Source organism: Mus pahari, chromosome 3 (genome assembly GCF_900095145.1).
Source record: "Mus pahari chromosome 3, PAHARI_EIJ_v1.1, whole genome shotgun sequence".
In the NCBI taxonomy this organism is placed as follows: domain Eukaryota; kingdom Metazoa; phylum Chordata; class Mammalia; order Rodentia; family Muridae; genus Mus; species Mus pahari.
The window spans coordinates 102,548,236-102,567,573 of NC_034592.1; the positions used below are offsets into that span (position 1 = coordinate 102,548,236).

Here is a 19,338-nt window from a genome sequence, read left to right on the forward strand (position 1 = left end):
TGGTTGCTGGGATTTGAACTCAGGACCTTCAGAAGAGTAGTCGGGTGCTCTTACCTGCTGAGCCATTTCACCAGCCCATGAAGTGATTTATATGAGCAGGTAGAGGACAAGTTTGGGTGTCACTTCTCACTCTCCGAATCTCTTCATTGTCCACTATTGTGAAAACCAGGCTAGCTGGTCCACAGGCTTGTAGAAGTGCTGAGATTACAAACACATGCTACCTTGACTGCTCTTACATGGTTTCTGGAGATTCAAACACAGATCCTTCCACTTCTATGGCAAGTACTTTACCCACTATATCATCTTCTCTGCTTCTTCAGTTCTTATTTTGACACACTTTATGATTGCAGTCACATTACCAGTGACATATTCTTTTCTATAATGCCTGAGGCCCTGGGTTTAGTAATGTATACTGAAAGACAAAAACCCCAGAACTACTTTTGGTCAAGTCTGCCAAAACAAAACCAGAAACTATGCACCAAAAGTCACCAGGATCCACCACGCATCAGACTGAACATTTTACAAGCATTTTAAGAAAAAGTGTTTGTGCGCACACATGTGGTCACATATTAGGAAATGTCTGTTACTCATGTTTTACCCTGGGGAGACTGAGGCAGGAGGATCATAAATTTCATGACCGTTTGGGCTGTGTAAGTAACAAGTCCCAGTCTCCAAAAGAAAAAAAGTGGAAAATGCACACTACTTGTGAAAGCTTGGGGTGGTGTCAGGTGGTGGCTGTACACAACTTTGATCCCAGCACTTGGAAACAGAAGCAGGTAGATATCTGAGTTCTAGTGCCTCGGACCACCCCAGTCAGGTATGGAGGTTCCTGGAATAAGGATCCTCAAAGCTAAATTTAAACTATTTTAATTCTTTTTATTTAAGACTTTCTTTATCATATACCAAATCCCACCTCTGATAATACACGTATAGCTATATAAAATTTTATTGTTGGGAAAGTTTTTTTATCTGTCATAATAATTTTGTAAATCATTTTAAAAGTAAAGAGTTGGTTTCCCCGGGAATAAGGTCATGTTAGTGACCGCATCTCAAGGGATGGTTTCTTACCCATTATTCTCACTTAAGATGTTGGCCTAGAACATGTAAGTAAGAAAAAGAATAAGAGAAAACAAAACATATAGATTGCTATGAGAGCTCAATATTTTTTCTCTGGCAAAGAGTTCCACAACCAGTTCCAGGAGGCCTCCCCCTTTTGAGGTCAATCATCTTAGTCTATGGAACTTGTCACACTGATCCTACTGGAGGTGGTGTGGCATTCTAGGACAGTCAAAGCTACACAAAGAAACCCTCTTTCGGGGGGCGGGAGGGTCTTTAATGGCCTAGAGAGAGTATTTCCTGAGGACCAGGGTTCAATTCCCAACAACATGGCAGCTCACAACTGTCTGGTATTTGATACCCTCACATAGCCATGAATGCAGACAAAAACACAAATGCACATAAAATAAAGTAAGTTAAAAGAAAATGGGAGGGGGGCTGAGAGATGGCTCAGCAGTAAAGAGCATTGACTGCTCTTCCGAAGGTCCTGAGTTCAAATCCCAGCAACCACATGGTGGCTCACAACCATCCGTAATGAGATCTGATGCCCTCTTCTGGTGTGTCTGAAGTCAACTACAGTGTACTTACATATAATAAATTAGTAAATCTTTGGCCTGGAGCAAGCAGGGCCTGAGCAAGGAGAAAAAAAAATGAAAGAAAGAAAATGTAGGGTTGTAAGGGAGAACCAATTGACAATTCTTGTTTCTTATAGGTATGCACTGCTTATTGTAGACAGCGCTACTGCCCTTTACAGAACAGACTACTCAGGGCGGGGAGAGCTTTCAGCCAGGCAAATGCACTTGGCCAGATTTCTGAGGATGCTGCTTCGACTTGCCGATGAGGTAAACTATAGGAAAGCAACGAAAAATGCTTACTTTGCATGGCTCCAAATTCCAGGAGTCTTCTGAGGACATTAGTACCTTGTATTATCAAAGATGAACATTAGTTGATCATTTCTTTGTTGTGAGCATTAAGGTTCTTGGTATGTCTGTGGTCACAAAGCTGACATTGTTTTCCCTCATCAGTTTGGTGTCGCAGTGGTGATCACCAACCAGGTAGTAGCCCAAGTGGACGGGGCAGCCATGTTTGCTGCAGATCCCAAAAAACCCATTGGAGGGAACATCATCGCTCACGCATCAACCACCAGGTAAGGTGATGGCAAAATGGAGGTCATACAAACTGGGAGAAAACACTTGCACTGAACCCTACTAAAATTGCTACAGTATTGACACTTAGGAAGCCTCACAGAATTTGTCAAGCTTTGGCTGATAATGATGTTTGCAGCTGGAGAGGTGGCTCGGTGGTTGCAAGCATACACCTGTGTTGTAGCTAGAGAACCTGAGTGGTTCCCAGCATTCCCTCAGGGGCTTCTCAACCTCCTCTAACTACAGTTCTGGGACATCCAGTAACTCTGGTCTCTGACAGGCGCATACCCACATACAGATACAAACACCTACATGTAACCAACATCTCTCCACTGTGAAAAAAGATACATGAATAGTATATGCCTCCCTAATTATAAAATGTTTATTTTGTAGAGCTTTTCAATAAGAGAGTCATGGCAGAAATGAATTCCTCCATTTTGGAAGTACATTAAAAACGATCCTAAATCCTTTGAGGAAATTACGTATGTCTGAAGCAATTAGTTCTATTATAGGAATAGAATTGTTTATAACTTGGTGTTCTTGTTTGTGTCATTGGGTCAGGCTGTACCTGAGAAAAGGAAGAGGGGAGACCAGAATCTGCAAAATCTATGACTCTCCCTGTCTTCCTGAAGCTGAAGCTATGTTTGCCATTAATGCAGATGGAGTGGGAGATGCCAAAGACTGAATCCTTAGGGTTTCTTTCCTCTGATGCTACACGGCTTTTCTCAATGCTATATGGCTAATGGAGAGGACTGTTCACTGGGCTTCTTCACAGACTGCCCCCCATGGCTTCAAGGAAAACAACTATTGCGTCAGCTCTCTGGTAGCAGAAACACATCTGATCTGAAAGGTTTATTTCCTGTAGAGTCTTTTAATAACTGATTTCTTTGGTGTTTAGAGGAGAAGTATGAAATAGCAGGTGTGGGGCAGTCTTTTGTCTTCAAGAGAAGTAAACTGGAAAGATCCGAGTACTCTCACTTCTCAAGGGTGGTAAACTAAAGCCTGAGGGTCTGTAAGTGGGAATGGGTGGTTTACACATTCTTTTCTCTGTAACGCAGATGCATACTTAAAGATTATATGCCTGAACTGTCACATTTTAAAATGTATTTTTGGTTAAGGAGTCTTACATGTAGCATGCTAGACTAAGACCTCTTCACTGCATGCTTGTTCTCTAAATTACTTAAGCAAATTTGTCCTGCTGCTGCTAATAAAGTAGTTGTGTGCAGTGGATGTGTTATTTGCTGGAGAAATTCTAGTGCAAACTGAATATTGCAAAACAGGGTTTCTATAACAGTTTTCAGTACTGTGTCGTTAGGGTCAGCTGCAGCTGTAAGGTGTGAACCCAAAAGAAAGCCCTACATTCAGGCTACTGCATTGTATCCTTTGGCCGAAGAATAAGAATTCCAGGCTGATTTACTGTATCTTTCCTGTGGTCTTTGTTTTTTTTTATTGTATAAGTTTTGTGTTGCAGAGGTCTGCCATTACCCAAATAACTCTACATCAGGAGTATTTCCAAAAACTATGGTCTTCTTTTGAGTCATTGAGTCTCATTAATAAAAGAATTTCAAAACAGATTTGGAAGAAAGCTCAAAAGCAATTTTATTCAAGCTTGGGAGAAAAGCAATAAAATAGGTAAGCTGAAAATGGTAGCAGCTGCTAGGAGTTGAAGAGATGGAGAATCTGTCATAGTTCTTAAGTTAGGCATGGAGGCAAGAGAAACAGAAGGCCCAAATGCCAGGGAAGCACTGGGACCTCCATGGACATGGCTTGTCAGTTAAGATTGCTTGCTTGCTCTGGGAGCGTGTGTGTGTGTGTGTGTGTGTACACCATGTGTATGCTACTTGGAAATCAGAAGTCATCAAATATCCAGGAATTGGAGTTACAGATGTTATGAATCACCACATGGGCGCTGAGAACTGGACCTGGGTGCTCTATAAGAGCAGCAAGTAACTATAACCCTGAGCTGTTTCTCCAGCCTCTGGTAACAAATAGTCATGGTGGAAAAGCTGGGTGTGCTGGGGTGTATTCTCAGTCTCGGCACTCAGGAGACAGGTGGTGGATCTCGGAGTTCCAGGGCAGCTTGGCCTACATAGCAAAGAAGAGGAAAGGGGTCACTGCTCTAGGCTATCATTTGCAGTGGGGGACCTTTGTGTAAAATAAAGGTTTTATTCTGTGAGGGAATTATGACGTTTGCACAAAGGACTTACTTATAAAGTAGTGAGATAAAGATTAGAATTTCCTGTTTCAAACCCAAGTTTTATAGAATTTGGTAGGAAAAACTTTGTCCTGAAGAGAGAGCTTCTCAGTTTAGAACACTTGCTGCTGCTCTTCCAGATAACCGGAGTCTGATTCGCAGTACCCATGAGAGGTGGCTCAGAATGCTTTACCTCAGCTTCAGACCTGATTCTGGCCTCCTTCAGGCATACATCACATACATTCACACACATGAATATGTGTTTGATATGCTGTTTTTGTTGTCAACTTCCTCTGGAAGAAACTCTGAAGTTGTCAAAAATAACAGAAACAGAACATATCCTTCTAATCAACTTTAGTTTATTTCAGATTTGTACCAAAATATTCCAGATAGGTCACTTTCAAAATAGATTCATAGACCCTTTGCCAGTGCTGTCATTCCAAAAGCTGCCAGGACTCTGGAGGTCCCATGGTCCAGCCCTTACCCAGGAATACAGGGAGCTTATTGTATACATGATGGGTGGTAGGAGGGAAGTACCTGGGCTGTGCTGGCTCCTTTTGTCCTTGTAGGTAGGGTGTGACATTAAAGGACAATAAATACATGTTGAATATTAGCAAAAAAGATTATGAGTCCTCTGCCTTGTTGCTGTGGCTCTTTGGCGTTCATCTACCTCCCTGGCAGTTGGAAGATGGTTCTGCTACTTCTCTGCTACTTCGTTCTCAGCTCTTGGCCTTCTGGGCTGTGTCCACACTAAACCCTATGGCTACACTGTCTTGATTTTTCAAGAATTCACTTAAGAGGAAGAAAGCAGAAACCTTAGCTGCAAGTACACCCCCAATTTAAATTAAGGTAGGAGATTAGAATAAATTAACTGATAACATAAAAAGCTGAGGATAGTGGTGGTAGCAGTCAGATCCAGGGGCCAGGACATCTTGCTTGGTTTCCTGAACTCCAAGGGGGAGTCACAGAGGGGAAAAGCAACTTTGTTTCTTTTCCACATTTAAGTAGTAGCCCCCACATCATTGAAATGTGATTATTATCCTAAAATTACTTCCAGTTCTTCCAGGTCTTTTTGGAAAGCTGAATCCTAGGATAAAAGAAAACAAATCTAGTAAATCTATACTAGAATCAGAATTAAGCTTTTCCCAAATCACTAGAAGTTGACAAGGGACCCTTTTCTGTTTCACTGAGCTGTTAGCAGTCTTCCTAACTTTCCCCATGATGCTTAGAGTCTATGCAATCTGTCTCCTCCCCTGGGAGAGATGCGTTCTAGACTCCACAAAAAGGCACCTGGGAAGATGTCAGTAAATGAAGCCTTTGTCATTTTAGTTTTGGGGTGTCTCAGAACCCACATCAAAGCCGAGTGCGGTAACAGCCACTGTGGCCGGTGCTCTCAAAGGAGATGAGGGACAAAATCCCTTTACGATCTCTGGCCAGCTAGCTTAGCTTGCACAGTGGCCAACAACAAAGGAACTGTGTCTCAAGGTGGATGGCGAGAGCTGACACCCAAAGGTGGTCCTGACCATATGAGTCATGGAGTAGGCCATGCCTCCCCTTTCCACCTAGGTTGTAAATTGATGTGACCCTAGTACTTGGGAGGCTGTGGTCAGATAGAAGCCAGCCTAAACTATATTTTGAAACACTGTCTTTAAAAAAAAAAATCTTTTTACCTCATTAGTGATGTCTGGCAGCTCCTGGGCTAGCTTCATCCACTTTCTAGCTTCAGAGTTTTTTCCTAATTCTCTATAGCACTAAGAAAGAAAGAACAGTGAAAACTTAACAAAGAGATCAGAAAGACCCGTGTCTATGTGCCCAGAAGCTGAGGATGACAGTGCACACCTTTAATTCAGGAAACATAAGCATCTCCTGCATTCTCAGCCTGCCTGGCCTACGTAGGCAAGGAAAGAAGATATGGTGGCTCACATCTGTAACCTCAGCATTTAGGAAGCAGTGGGGAGGATTGCTGTGAGGTAACGGTTCTCTGAGCTATTGGAACTCTTGTTACTAGCACACCACTCAATATTAGCTCTCAAAAAAAAAAAAATTAAATAGGAGTTTAGTGGCATAGATGGCTCAGTGGCAGAGCATACATAGACTGTGTGATCCCCAGTGTTAAAAGATTCCATAAATCGGGCAGTGGTGGCGCACACCTTTAATCCCAGCACTTGAGAGGCAGAGGCAGGTGGATTTCTGAGTTTGATGCCAGCCTGGTCTAGGACAGCCAAGGCTATACAGAGAAACCCTATCTCGAACTCCTGTGCCCCCGCCCCCCAAAAAAAATCCCATAAATACAATATAAGTATTTCCATCTATATTAAAGATGAATTTACCTTAGAAATATATACCCGTCCAGCTTTTGAAAATCCTGGCTGTAGTTCCTCAGCCTGGAAAAAAAATCACTTTATTAAGAGGTTCATAAATTCAAGCTGAAATATACATACTAGAAAGCTCCATATAATAATCACAAGATTGATTTATTATGTCTGGGAATTGGCATTTTTATAAACTCATTTTATAAACTCATTATAAGTCATTTTGATTTTCCCTCAACTAGGAAACACCTCTTCCCCATCAAGGGTTCCAGGAATAAGCCACTGTAGCTTCCGCCCACCCTTCCCTAATACCTTAAGGAAACGCTGCAGAGCGTCCTGCACAGTGGCACTAAGGGGGCTTTCAAACAAGGCGGTAGCCGTTTTTTTTTCCAACCAGTTCAAGTGAGAAACCTGCCATAAAAGAAAATGAAGTTGTGAATTATCAGGTGCTTGTAATCCTAACATTCTATATGCAGGCGAAATCAGTTCACAGGTAGAATGGGGCTATATGAAATCCCATCTCCAAAAGGCCAGTTTCAGGCTGCCGGGATTGCTCAGCAATAAGGCTGCCAACCCTAAACCTGAGCAGTACTCATAGGTGAAGGACAGAACCAACATCCTTAGGTTGTCCTCTGACTCCCACATGCGCCCATGGTATGTGTACACACACACATAACCAAGCACATACATACACATACAAATGTATATAGTTTCTTAGCTTTAGTAGCAGAGGGCCTAGCACATGTGACTCCTTAGATTTAGTCACCAGTACTGTTACAAAGTTTGTTAAGGAATGGTAAATACAAAATGTTCTGCATTAAAAGGAGTATCTAGGCATGGTATCATTCACACCTGTAATCTCAGCCCTTAGGCTAAGGCAGAAAGATCATGAGTTCAGAGTGCTGGGCTACATACAACAGGGTCATCTACCTACAGCATGGGCAGTTCAGAGGAAGTAAGAACCAGGCTAGGAAGAACTCGCTGTGACAGGAACATCTTGGGCCTTAGACTATATAGCTCACCTGGTAGCACCACCTGCCAAGAAGAAAGTGACCCCTGGGGTCTTCGGGCTGAAGTTCAATGACTTTGTCCACATGTTCCTGAGGAGAAAATACAAACTAACGTCAAACCTAGAGAAGTTGAGAAAAGAGCAGCAAAGCCCTGAGGCTGTGGGAAGCCAGCCTAAGGACGCGAGGAACCGACTGGGCAGCACAGGGAAGAGAAGCCTGTCCTCACCTTGAAGCTAAAGCCACTCTGGATGCGTTTCGAGATGCCCTCATGCTCAGCCAGCTGACCACAAAGCACTGCATACCTAGGGGGGGGAAGCAGCAAGCTCAGGGACAGGACTGGACTATCAGTGCTGAGAATGTGTGCCACCCAGGACAGTTACACCTCCGCTCTACTTAAGTGCAATAAAAATGCATTTTCCATTTGTAAAGAATTCTCTCTTCTTAGGCTCATGGTCTCAGTACTTAGGCTTACAATTCTCCAAACTAATTATCCTAAGTTTTTTTTTTTTTTTTTTTTTAATTTTGGCCCTTTTATTTACTTATATCCATTTATTAGAATACCAAAGTATTCTAGCGGCCTAGAGAGATGGCTCAGCGGTTAAGAGAACTTGTTGCTCTTACAGAGGACCCAGGTTCGGTTCCCAGCACCCACAAAGCTGCTCACAACTGCTTATGACTCAAGTCTTAGGGTTTCTGATCCCTAAGTATTTTTTTTAATGCCCTTTTTCTCCCTGCCTGGCCACCACCCTCCCAAGTAAATCTCTCCTTTATATTAGAACATTTAGTCAGGTGAGATGGCACATCTCAGTAACCACACCACTCACAGAGGCTAAGGCAGAAGGCTTGTCTCAAGTATAGCAAGTACTAGACCAGCAAGGGCTACCATAGCAAAACCCTTGTGTAAACAAAAACAGACAAAGGTCTTGACCTGGATCTTTAAATGTCCCTGGTTTCATAGAGATAGTCACAAGTATCGTTACAACCTAGAAACAGATAACAGCTTAGTGATCCGCCATCGTGTGAGGCTCTGAGTTAGACTTCAACACCACAGTCTGCAAAGTCAGCAACAAACTACAAGAGGTCTAAGTGCGTTCTTGTTACTACCTAATGACTGCATGCACACTAAAAGGTCTCTAGTTTAAGAAACATACAGGTAGTGTATCATTAGGAAGAATTATGTTCTTGGCATGGTTGAGTGAGATGTTCAAGGATTTTTGTTAAACTTGGGAACCAATGGAAAAGGGGAAGGACGATCTATTTTAGCCCTTCCCCCCACATCCTCCCTGTCAGGAGAACGAATGAGTCTGTCTCACTGTGGCTGGGAATATAGCTCGGGGCAAGGTACTCACCTGCCAAGCAAATGTAAGCTCTGTGTAGTGACAAGTGCCATCTGAAAGCCAGGAGTAGCCAACCTTTTCTTAAAAGATTTTATTTTATTATTATTTTTTTTTTTTTTTTTTTTGGTTTTTCGGGGCATGGTTTCTCTGTACAGCCCTGGTTGTCCTGGAACTCACTTTGTTGACCAGGCTGGCCTCGAACTCAGAAATCCGCCTGCCTCTGCCTCCTGAGTGCTGGGATTAAAGGCATGTGCCACCATGCCCGGCAAGATTTTTTTTTTTTTAATGTTTGTCTGTGTATGGCTATGTGCATATGAGCACATGTCTACTGACGTATCAGATTGCTTGAGCTAGAGTTACAGACAGTCATGAGCCACCATGACTGGGGAGCTGGGAACTGAAGTGGAATCTTCTAGAAGAGCAACTAACCACTGAACTGTATCTCTAACCAATGAACTGTATCTCTAACCAATGAACTGTATCTCTCTAGCAGACACATTCCACAACACACAACGTGGAGGTCCACGACAACTCTGTGGAGTCAGTTCTCTCCTGACACGGTGACATGTATGCTGGGGATGAACAGGTCTCCAGCAGACTTGCCCTGCAAGTGCCTTTATCTACTTGAACATCTCACAACCCCCAAAACAAACCTTCCAGGACATCTGAATTCTGTGGTAGGATGCACTCACTGTACAAGACCCTGACTTCAGTCCCCAGCACCACATGAACATAGACACTAGAAGACCTTACTACCTGAGCTCTGCCCACATTACCCAGTACTAGAAGCAGTTGACAATGGATGACTTCCCCATGTATTTGCTAAGTATCTTGGGGGTAGGGGGTGAATTGGACACTTGTAGGGGCTCATTTCCAAACTGTTGTTCCTTAGGACTAGGTTTTCATTCTTGAGAGCCCAGGGAAAGCAATGGTACCTAGAAAGTTACCTGGCTTCTGAGCAGAACCTTTGCACGGAAAGTTTCAGCCATAGATGGAAAAACACAGCCTCTCAGCTTACATCTGAGGGTAGAGATTTGAAAAGCAGAGGACAGTGCAAGAAGAATGAACCTTTTTTAAAAACCAAGACAGATGCTGGAATCAGGGCCCAAGACATGAGGCCTTGGCACATGCCTGTCGGCAGAATGTGTCTCCTAGATACCACAAAAGGACTCAGTGTGAGAGCCTTGGGTTTATTTTTGTGTGGTACTGAGTATGCAACCCAGGGCCTAATGTGTGCTAGGCAAAGATTCTACCACTGCACCATACCCTCAGGCCAATAAGCTAGTAAATCAACTGTCGGACTTCCTGGGTATAAGCTCACATCTTTTTCTCATGCAAACCAAGCAAAGAAGCCAATGTCTGCCACCAGCCAGGGATCACAGCTGGGGAAAGAGCTTTTGCAGGACAGGAAATGCAAACTATCCCAGCTTCCCTGAAGAGCAAAGAACCAAGTCTGTAGCCAGAGTGACTCTTGGGAAGAGACCCAATCCTCTTAGCCCCAGCAGAACACAGCTTGTATTTTTCCCTTGCCTCACCCTCCCTGCACACCTCCTTGATCCCTGCCTAGGGTTTCCTGAGGCCTGCAGAAATTCAGAATAGTGCTCCCTTTCCTGGTTCTTGAAGCAATTGCCTCTGGCCAGGGTAAAGAAAGGGTTTACTCTGGCTCTACTAAAACTTATGTGTGCTAGGATATTATTACCACAGGTGGCTTGCAGCACTCTCATCCCCTTTCTTCAGAGCAGCCTCTGCTTCTTCTTTTCCTGGAAGACAGGTAGATCCAGAGTAAATACAGGCCCCGAGCTCCGCCACAAGCAACAGTCCAGGAAAAATGGATGACCACTCTAGTTGCATACAGCCTCTCTCTACCAGCGTGAGCCTCAACTAGCTCTGCGTTTACTTTTGTTTTGAGGTTTGGGCTCCCCCATGTAACTCAGATTGGCCCTGAATTTGAGATTCTGCTTCCAAGTACTGAGATTACTACATGAGCCATGCCTGGCTCCAACCCACCATCTTTTTATACCTACTTGATGTTCTTTTGAAGTCAATTTTTGCATTTCAAATATGAAAAAGGAAGCAACAGAAACTGTCTCCAACAGACCTTATTCTGAAAAGACTGTAAACAGGCTTAAGGATGTTTATGTATCACTAAGATTATATTATTTATATTTTATTCATAAAAGTATTTGTAATTTGATAAAATTCTTTGTTATCAAGACAGGGTTTCTCTGCATAGCCCTGGCTGTCCTGAAACTCACTCTGTAGACCAGGCTTGCCTGGAACTTAGATCTACTTGCTTCTGCCTCCCAAGTGCAGATTAAAGGTATGTGCTACCATCACCAGGCTAATAAAATTCTTTAAAAAGCCAGTTGAGGCAGCAAAAGCCTGTAATCCAAGCATTCAGAGACTGAAGCAGGAAGGTCATAAATTTGAGGTTACCCTGGACTACATATCGAAACTGTCTTCTAAAAAAGTTTGGGGGTGGGCTGGAGAGATGGCTCAGTGGTTAAGAGCACCGAGTGCTCTTCCAAAGGTCCTGAGTTCAAATCCCAGCAACCACATGGTGGCTCACAACCATACATAATGGGATCTGACGCCCTCTTCTGGTGTGTCTGAAGACAGCTACAGTGTACTTAGATATGATAATAAATAAATCTTTAAAAAAAAAAAAAAAGTTTGGGGGTGGCTAGAGATGGCTCAGCAACTAAAAGCACCAGCTGCTCTTCTGGAGGACCCAAGTGCAATTCCTACCACCCACCCAGCAGTTCTCAACAGTCTCTACTCTGCTTCCAGGGGATCTATCAGCCTCACACAGACACACATGTAGGCAAAACATCAATCAGTGCACATAAAAATAAGTAAACCATTTTTTTTTTTAAACATCTGGAAGGTTTTTACAGACCAGGGCTAATGGCTAAGTGGATGACGTGCTTGCAGCAGAAGTGTGAGGACTATAGTTTGAGTCCCAGCATCCATGTCCTAGATGGACACAGCAGCCTGCCTATAATCCCAGCACTTGGGAGACAGAGATGGAATCCCTGGCTATAAGTGCACCCACACTCTCATGGAGAAAGAGAAAGAAAATTGGAAGAAACACAAATATAAACTGGATGGTAATGGTGGCGCACTCCTTTAATCTCAGCACTTAAAAGGCAGAGGCAAGCAGACCTCTGAGTTCAAGGCCAGCCTGATCTACAGAATAAATTCTAGGACAGCCAAGGCTACACAGAGAAACCCTGTCTTAAAAAATCAAAAGGAAAAACAAATATAATTGTATGTAAGCTGAAGAAATTAAAATTACATCTAATGGTATCAATAGTCTTGTGTTAAAAGAGAGTCTTACAGAACAATAAAGCTGATTTAGAAAACTCATTCAGGGCAAAAATTGTTCAACTTCCATAGCACGTTTTGGAACACATTTGTATATCCTATGAAAAATAGTGTTCCAAAAAGAAAAAGAAAAAAAGAAAAACAAAAAAATAAAATAAAATAAAATAGAAAAACAGTGTTCCATGGAGAAAGATGTCAGACCATGATTACACACCTTGATGATGTCACAACTCCCAAGTGAGGGACAAGATGGCTCAGTGGATTAAGGCACTTGCTGCCAAGGTTAATAACTTGAGTTCTATTCCCTTAAGTTGTCTTCTGATAACCACATGTACACCATAGCATGTGCCCATGCCTAAAAACACATTTCCCAGTGGAGTAAATGCCTGGAATCCCAGATCTTAGAAGGCTAAGGCAGGAGGGTCTCAAGTCCCCTGGGCCATATCCTAAGACGCCGTCAAAAAAAGTGTTTTATAGGAAAGTGACTACCCATGATCATTTGGCTTGCTCTATCTGGGATTTATATTAAAAACTCAACTCTGTCTGGATACAGTAATGTGTGCCTGTAATCTGGCTATTGAGAGGTAGAGGAGAGTGGATCAGGAGTTGAAGCCCAGTGTAAGACAAGACAAACAAAAGACTTTCAGTTATCATAAGCTAGAGAGGCGTCTTATGTTGATGAGCACCGGCAGGTCTGCCAAATCCAGGAGATAACGGTACATATGTGTCAATAAACTCATTACAGGCATTAGAAAAGTCTAAAAAGGCGTGGGGGGCTTGTTAATCCACCCTCTTTATAAGATCTTCCTGGAAGACTGAAAGACTGGGGTGGGGGAACTGTCTAAGTGCCTAGCTGGCCTGGAATTCACTATGTACACCAAGCTGATCTTACGCTTGCCACGGGCCTCCCCGTGCTGGGATCACAGCTGTGTGTTACCATATCCAGCTCAGACTTTTAATAAGAATAAAGTCCAGTAGGGAGAGGGGAGAGATGGTTAGAGGAAATCCTTTGGTCAAAATTGAGCACAAATGCTGATCAGAACCATCACCTGAAATCTAAGAAGTAAAACAATCTTTAAAATCTAGGCATATTTTGCCTACAGATATGTCTGTGCACCACATGTGTGTCATGCCTGCAAAGGCCAGAAGAGGGCATCTGATCCCCTACAACAGGAGTTACAATCATTGAGCCACCATGTGGGTGTTGGAAACTGATCCCAGGTCACTGGAAGAGCAGCCAGCAGTCTTACCTGCTGAGTCATCTCTTCAACACCCACAAACTTTTCCCTGAGTGTAGTGGTGCAGCCCTAGGGGACAGAGGCAGGGGTACAGAATTGCTGATAAAGTTGGAGGCCAGCCCAGTCTGTGTAGCCAGTTCCAGAACAGCTAAACCTGTCTCCAAGAATTTTAAGGCAGTGTCTCATATAGCTCAGACTGGTCTCAAATTCATGATCCTCCTAAATGCTGGCTACTGGTATATGCTACCAACACCTAGCTGAAAGCAGAAACTTTTGAAGAGAAAAACTAAGTAATAACTGAACCTGAAACTCACAGTGTAACTTAAGCTGCCTCCCACTCACAGCAGTCTCCTGCCTCAACCCCCAAGAATTAGGGTTATAGTGTGAGCTGCCACACCCAAGTCATCATCCTTTTATTCTTTCTTTCTTTCTTTCTTTCTTTCTTTCTTTCTTTCTTTCTTTCTTTCTTTCTTTCTTTCTTTTTTTAAAGTTCTAGATTCTCTCACTTCATGACTGACAAGGGCAAGTCCTAAGACTGGCAGTTCAATTGAATTCTAGCTTCCAAAATAGAGACTTAGGAAACAGACTTACTAAATAGATCCTGGAGACTTACAGAAGCCAGCATTAATGTTCCAAACTGCTTCTCTTAGATGGCTACATACATACTACACTCAGTCTCAGAATTTCTGCCTTGCTGACTCAAGATTCCTAAGGAGCAGTCAAAAATTTCCTCTGGTTAAGATATGGCGCCCCTTCTTTGTGGTTGGGAAGTCAAAGCAAAGACTGGCATGACCATGATATATACATTAAACAGGACAAGCCCTGTGCTACTCACTATGAAGAGCAGAAAAGCAGACCATGCTATCTCCAAAATCTTATCTTCAGAGGAAGCAAAGGGCTTTGGAAGGCAGTTTGTCTCAGCAGAGGAACTATACTATCCCTGTCCTGACACATCTTGTGGTTCCCCTGGGTCCTGGGCAAATGGGCCAGCTGTATCTGCAACCAGCTGGTTACACTCCCATCGGGTTCCTGTCAACACTTACCATTTAGGGCATATGACTTCTTCTCGCTCTCTTCCTCAGTAAGCTCAGACATGTCACTGTAGGCCCGGGCCAGGCGCCACAGAAAGTCTTGTCGGCTTCCATACTATAGACCAAACAGGAATAAATGAGTCTCCTCCGCCATGAAGAATGGGGGCCCGGGTCTTCCCCCACGCTGTAGGCTTATTCCCAAGACAGTGCATAATCACTGACATCAAGCAGTTAACTGAAGATATTATCTCTAATTGATAGCTTACACAATCACAGGGTAAGAAAGTACTGGTCTCCTAATAATGCCAGGAGGAAAGGTCAACTCCAAGAAGATATGAGACACAGCAAAAGAAGTTTAGGCTGACATAAAATTGTTGAATACAAAGGGGAATTCTGCTAGGCATGGTGGCATGCACCTTTAATCCCATCACTCAAGAGGCAGAGAAAGGTGGATCTGTAGGAGTTTGAGGCCATCCAGGGCTACTTAGTTAAACCTGCCTCGAGGGGCAGGGTGGTATCTAATTTAGGGGAGAATTTACATAATAAATTTGGCTGTGAGCCTGAGGGAATTGTTGAATGACCTACACAGTGTCACTTATAATAGAAATTTCAAGTAGGGCATGCCGATTCAACTCTCTCAAGGAAAACTGAAGGAACAAGGTGTGGTGGAGTTGGGGGAGGCACAGTATTCCAGTCCTTTGCACTTTCCCCCTACACCCCTCCACCCCAGTAGCGAGGCAGGGCTCCCTGGAATTTTACACGAGGCAGAAAACCAAGTGAGAAGCTACAATAAGCAGTACAATAGCTTCAGGACCTCTCTGGGAAAGGATCGTGATCCGTGCTGAAGCGGCCCCCTCACCCCTATCGCCTTTCCCATGTGGCTTTGTTGGGTTGGAAACCCTGTGGGTGTTTTCATTCCGGGAGTGTCAGATTCAAGAAGGAGGCAGTCTCACCGCCAGCTTATTGTTGAGCAGCAGCTGGAAGCCTTCCCGCTTGTTCTGCTCGCTGCCCTGGTGCAGCTCATCTGCCTGTAGCAGGACCAGCTGCACATCCTCACGGCCTGAGGAGTCATCATCCTCCAAGGCAGCAGCGGCCGGACTGGACGCCGCCTCCACATCGAGGTCCAGAGAGTCTTTCCTCCCCATCCTCACGGTCTCACAGCTCACTTCGTCCTCAGCATCCCCACTCTCCTTGTCGGAGTCCCGCTCGTAGTCAGACTCCGCGTTGGCTGTTGTGTAACTGGCAGAGAATTAAGGGACAGGGTTAAAGAAGGGGATTACTTAGCTCAAAACTAGGGTTTGTTCTCCAGCCACACAGAAGAAGGACTATTCAGCACTGTCCACTGAGCCACATCATTTCTGATATAAGGGCAGAAACTAGTCTTCAAGGGGAACTGGACTATAAGCTAGAGAAACGACCGGGGAAGGTGTTCCAGGCAGCGAGGTGCTGTGTGCTGGTCAGGGTCAAGTATAAAATCCCTCCGTTTAGCTATTACTCCAACTGCAGAAAACTAGGGAAGGAAGTGTTTTAGAGCCAGGGGTTTGGGAATCATCATCTCAGTCACAACAAATCTGCCAGGAGCTGCCTGCGTGGGTACCAGCCTCTGAGGCGTGAGCAGCACCCACAAATTTCTCCAATCTCTCTCAAATGTGTACCTGCGGCCAAGTTTACAATCAAACCTCAATGGCAGTAGAGGGAGCCTGGGGACCGGGAAGCGTAGCAGAGTCACTTTCCAGAGGCAAATGGCGGAGGAGGAGGAGGAGGATACAAACACTCCTCTAGAATAACATCTCCCATCTCTGTGGCTGCTAGAGCCCTCCAGAAGCACAGGGAAGATTTTTCATTTCATTTGGGAGCCAACCTTCCTCCCTGGAGTGAAGAATAAAGGCAGGTTCCCTGTGGCCAACAGAAATCAACCAAACAAGAGTCTCTGGCCACATGAGACAGCCTAAGATCTGTCCGGATGCTGTAGACAAAAGCGCTGTCATCAGAGAACCTCTTGGGGAGGCTCCCGCGGGCACCAGGGAGTGGATAGTATTGGAGCCCCAGTCTAAGCAGTCCAAGCTGCTGTAAACAGTAGTTTATCTCTCTATCTGAAAAGCATCCAAATCATCAATTACAAGAACCGCATGAGCCAGGCAGTGGTGGCTCCTGCCTCTAATCCCAGTTCAAGGGTAGCCTGGCCTATAGATCCAAGTTGCAGCACAGTCAGAGCTACACGGATAAACACTGTCCTGAAAATAAACACACACACACACACACATGCATGATATTAAAAGATCATCCTAGTGTCTTTCCTCCTGGGAGCTTGCAGTAAGAACTTGGAGATTAAAAGACTCAGGGAAAGTCCCAGACTTCGTAACCAATCTGAGTTCTGGGAATGAGGGCAAGCTAGAGAGACTCCATCTGAGCTTAGATAATAACCTGCCCCAGGGAGAAAATCAAGCCATGGTCTCCACCCTGCTTAGCCAGGGCCAAAGTAAAGTAGGTAAGTAATGCAACTGTGTGGAGAGCTTGTTTTTCTTTGCTACAAGAGGAGAGCCAGGCTAAGGGAGTTCAGAAAGGAGATTGTGCCTCCAGCACTCCCAGGATGCACTGCTCTGGCTCTGTTGCCTTTTCCCTGAGGCACAAAGGCCAGAACTCTGAAAAGCCAAGCAGCTAAAGAGGTGGGAAGGGACCTTGCCCACCTGGATACCTGAGAGCAAACAGAGTCCCATGGAGCAAGAAAGAAGGCTGACGAGGAGAGCTTTGCACCTCAGTCCCACCTATCACACCAAGCTTACATCCCACCTCATGGCAACAATCATGGCTTTTTTTTTTTTTTTTTTTTTTTTTTTGGTTTTTCAAGACAGGGTTTCTCTGTATAGCCCTGGCTGTCCTGGAACTCACTTTGTAGACCAGGCNCCTGGAACTCACTTTGTAGACCAGGCTGGCCTCGAACTCAGAAATCCGCCTGCCTCTGCCTCCCAAGTGCTGGGATTAAAGGCATGCGCCACCACAACCAGCTCAATCATGGCTTTTAAGGGCCTAAAAAGAGGATCTGCTATGTGCCAGGGTTATTCACACTATTTACAACATTTCCTTACCTACTACCTCCGACCTTGTGGAAATCTACCAGACAGGGTTTCACTGGTTGCCATGCCCCAAGGCTTTTGAGATAAGCATTCAAGAGAAATGGTTCCCACAGAGAGCTGATGAACTAAAGACTTGGTTTCCCAAATGCCTGTGCCTGCTGCAGACTGACTGCTTTCTTTACTCCTAAAGCTCATTAGAGAGCTGAGCCCGGGACAGAGTCAGGAGCAGGCGTAGGTCCTAAGCCTGTGACTCTCAGCACTAGAGATAAGCCACGTTAAGGCACGAAGGAAAGAAGACAAGAGCTCAAGGAGTAAAGATGAGAACCTGTGGCTGGGATGCCAGGGAAGCTGGGATTTAAAGGCATGTTGGGTTCTTCAGGAAAAATAGCAAGCCACGTTTGGTACAATGCCCGGTAAATAAGTTCAGACACCTGCACAGTGATTCTGCTTTTGCCACTGACAGTCAACATCTGGAAGGACAAATTTGTTACTGGAAGACAGACAGAATACAGGGAAAGAGACAGTTTGGCAAGTAAAGGCACATGGGACTAAGCATGGCGACCTGAGTTTGAGCTCAGGACCCACGCATCGAAAGCAGAGAATCCACTGCTTTCCTCCATCCTCTACTACACAACTGTGGCACATACTTGTTCATGCACACACAAAAGAAATTAAATCAGTGTAAAAAGATTTATAAATAAAATAAATTTTAAAAAGAGACTGTAGCTGGTGGTGATGGTGGTGGTAGCATATCCTTTAATCCCAGTGCTTGGGAGGCAGAGGCAGGCAGATCCCTGAGTTTGAGGCCAGCCAGGACTACACAAAAAAGAACCAGTCTCGGAAAAGAGAAACAGAAATTTTAACTCTCCATAGACTTAGCCTACCAAATCATCCCTCAAAGAAATTCCTACCTCCCTAAGGTACACATGCTTAAAGCCACTTCAGAGAGTGACCTCCTTCCAGAATTTCCCTTTGACCTATATGTCATGTACCATATAGGTCGTAAAGACCTATACATATACGCATGTACCGTATAGATGAAAACTTACTCACTATGGCCACTGCTCCTGAGAGCTAAGCTGCAGTTTGTACCACCCGCAGCTTTCCTATGCCACAGGATCAGTCATGGGGCTGAGCCCAGAGCAGCTGAGCTAAGAAAGCCATCCACCCCTTTGTTGTCCTACCTGCTCCTTGTGGCCAGGATGCTCCGGGGAGCACCGCGTGCAGTAAGGCACTTACTCTGACCCACTGACTCCAGGAGATTAATTTGTTTAGGTCACTTCTTGAGACACAGGGTCTTACTAAGTATTCTATACTAACCTCAAACTTACTATTGTAATTCTAGGCTGGCCTTGAACTTCTGATCCTCCTGCCTCAGACTCCTGAATGTTGAATTACCAACATGTACCACCATTCTTGGCTGGCCCTACAAATCTGTATAATTTCTTTAAACCATCAATTAAGAGGACTGTTGGTGGTGTTCTTGTTACTGTCCAGTCTTTCTTCTATAGTAAGAGCAAAGAAACGATCATGAACAGCATGAGGTTTACATTTTGAGCTTCAGAAAAGCTCTCCTTCTGCTTTTTTTTTTTTTTTTTTTTTTTTTTTTTTTTT

The 19,338-nt window shown here is 44.3% G+C and overlaps 2 protein-coding genes across 2 annotated transcripts in view; one reads left to right on the top strand and one right to left on the bottom strand.

The window, feature by feature from the left end:
- The window catches only part of Rad51 (RAD51 recombinase), a 22,865-nt gene extending 19,090 nt beyond the window's left edge, over positions 1–3,775 (top strand). The window contains exons 8-10 of the mRNA XM_021192981.2: positions 1,769–1,898; positions 2,082–2,203; positions 2,763–3,775. Of these exons, the coding sequence (XP_021048640.1) occupies positions 1,769–1,898; positions 2,082–2,203; positions 2,763–2,886 (376 nt within the window). The 3' untranslated portion in view covers positions 2,887–3,775. The remainder of the gene's footprint in view (positions 1–1,768; positions 1,899–2,081; positions 2,204–2,762) is intronic.
- A 965-nt stretch (positions 3,776–4,740) lies between these two features.
- The window catches only part of Rmdn3 (regulator of microtubule dynamics 3), a 22,155-nt gene continuing 7,557 nt past the window's right edge, over positions 4,741–19,338 (bottom strand). Inside the window, exons 5-13 of the mRNA XM_021192980.1 lie at positions 15,604–15,889; positions 14,663–14,765; positions 10,754–10,814; positions 7,944–8,019; positions 7,730–7,807; positions 7,020–7,118; positions 6,726–6,779; positions 6,066–6,146; positions 4,741–5,482 (exon numbers count right to left, since the gene is read on the bottom strand). Of these exons, the coding sequence (XP_021048639.1) occupies positions 5,432–5,482; positions 6,066–6,146; positions 6,726–6,779; positions 7,020–7,118; positions 7,730–7,807; positions 7,944–8,019; positions 10,754–10,814; positions 14,663–14,765; positions 15,604–15,889 (889 nt within the window). The 3' untranslated portion in view covers positions 4,741–5,431. The remainder of the gene's footprint in view (positions 5,483–6,065; positions 6,147–6,725; positions 6,780–7,019; positions 7,119–7,729; positions 7,808–7,943; positions 8,020–10,753; positions 10,815–14,662; positions 14,766–15,603; positions 15,890–19,338) is intronic.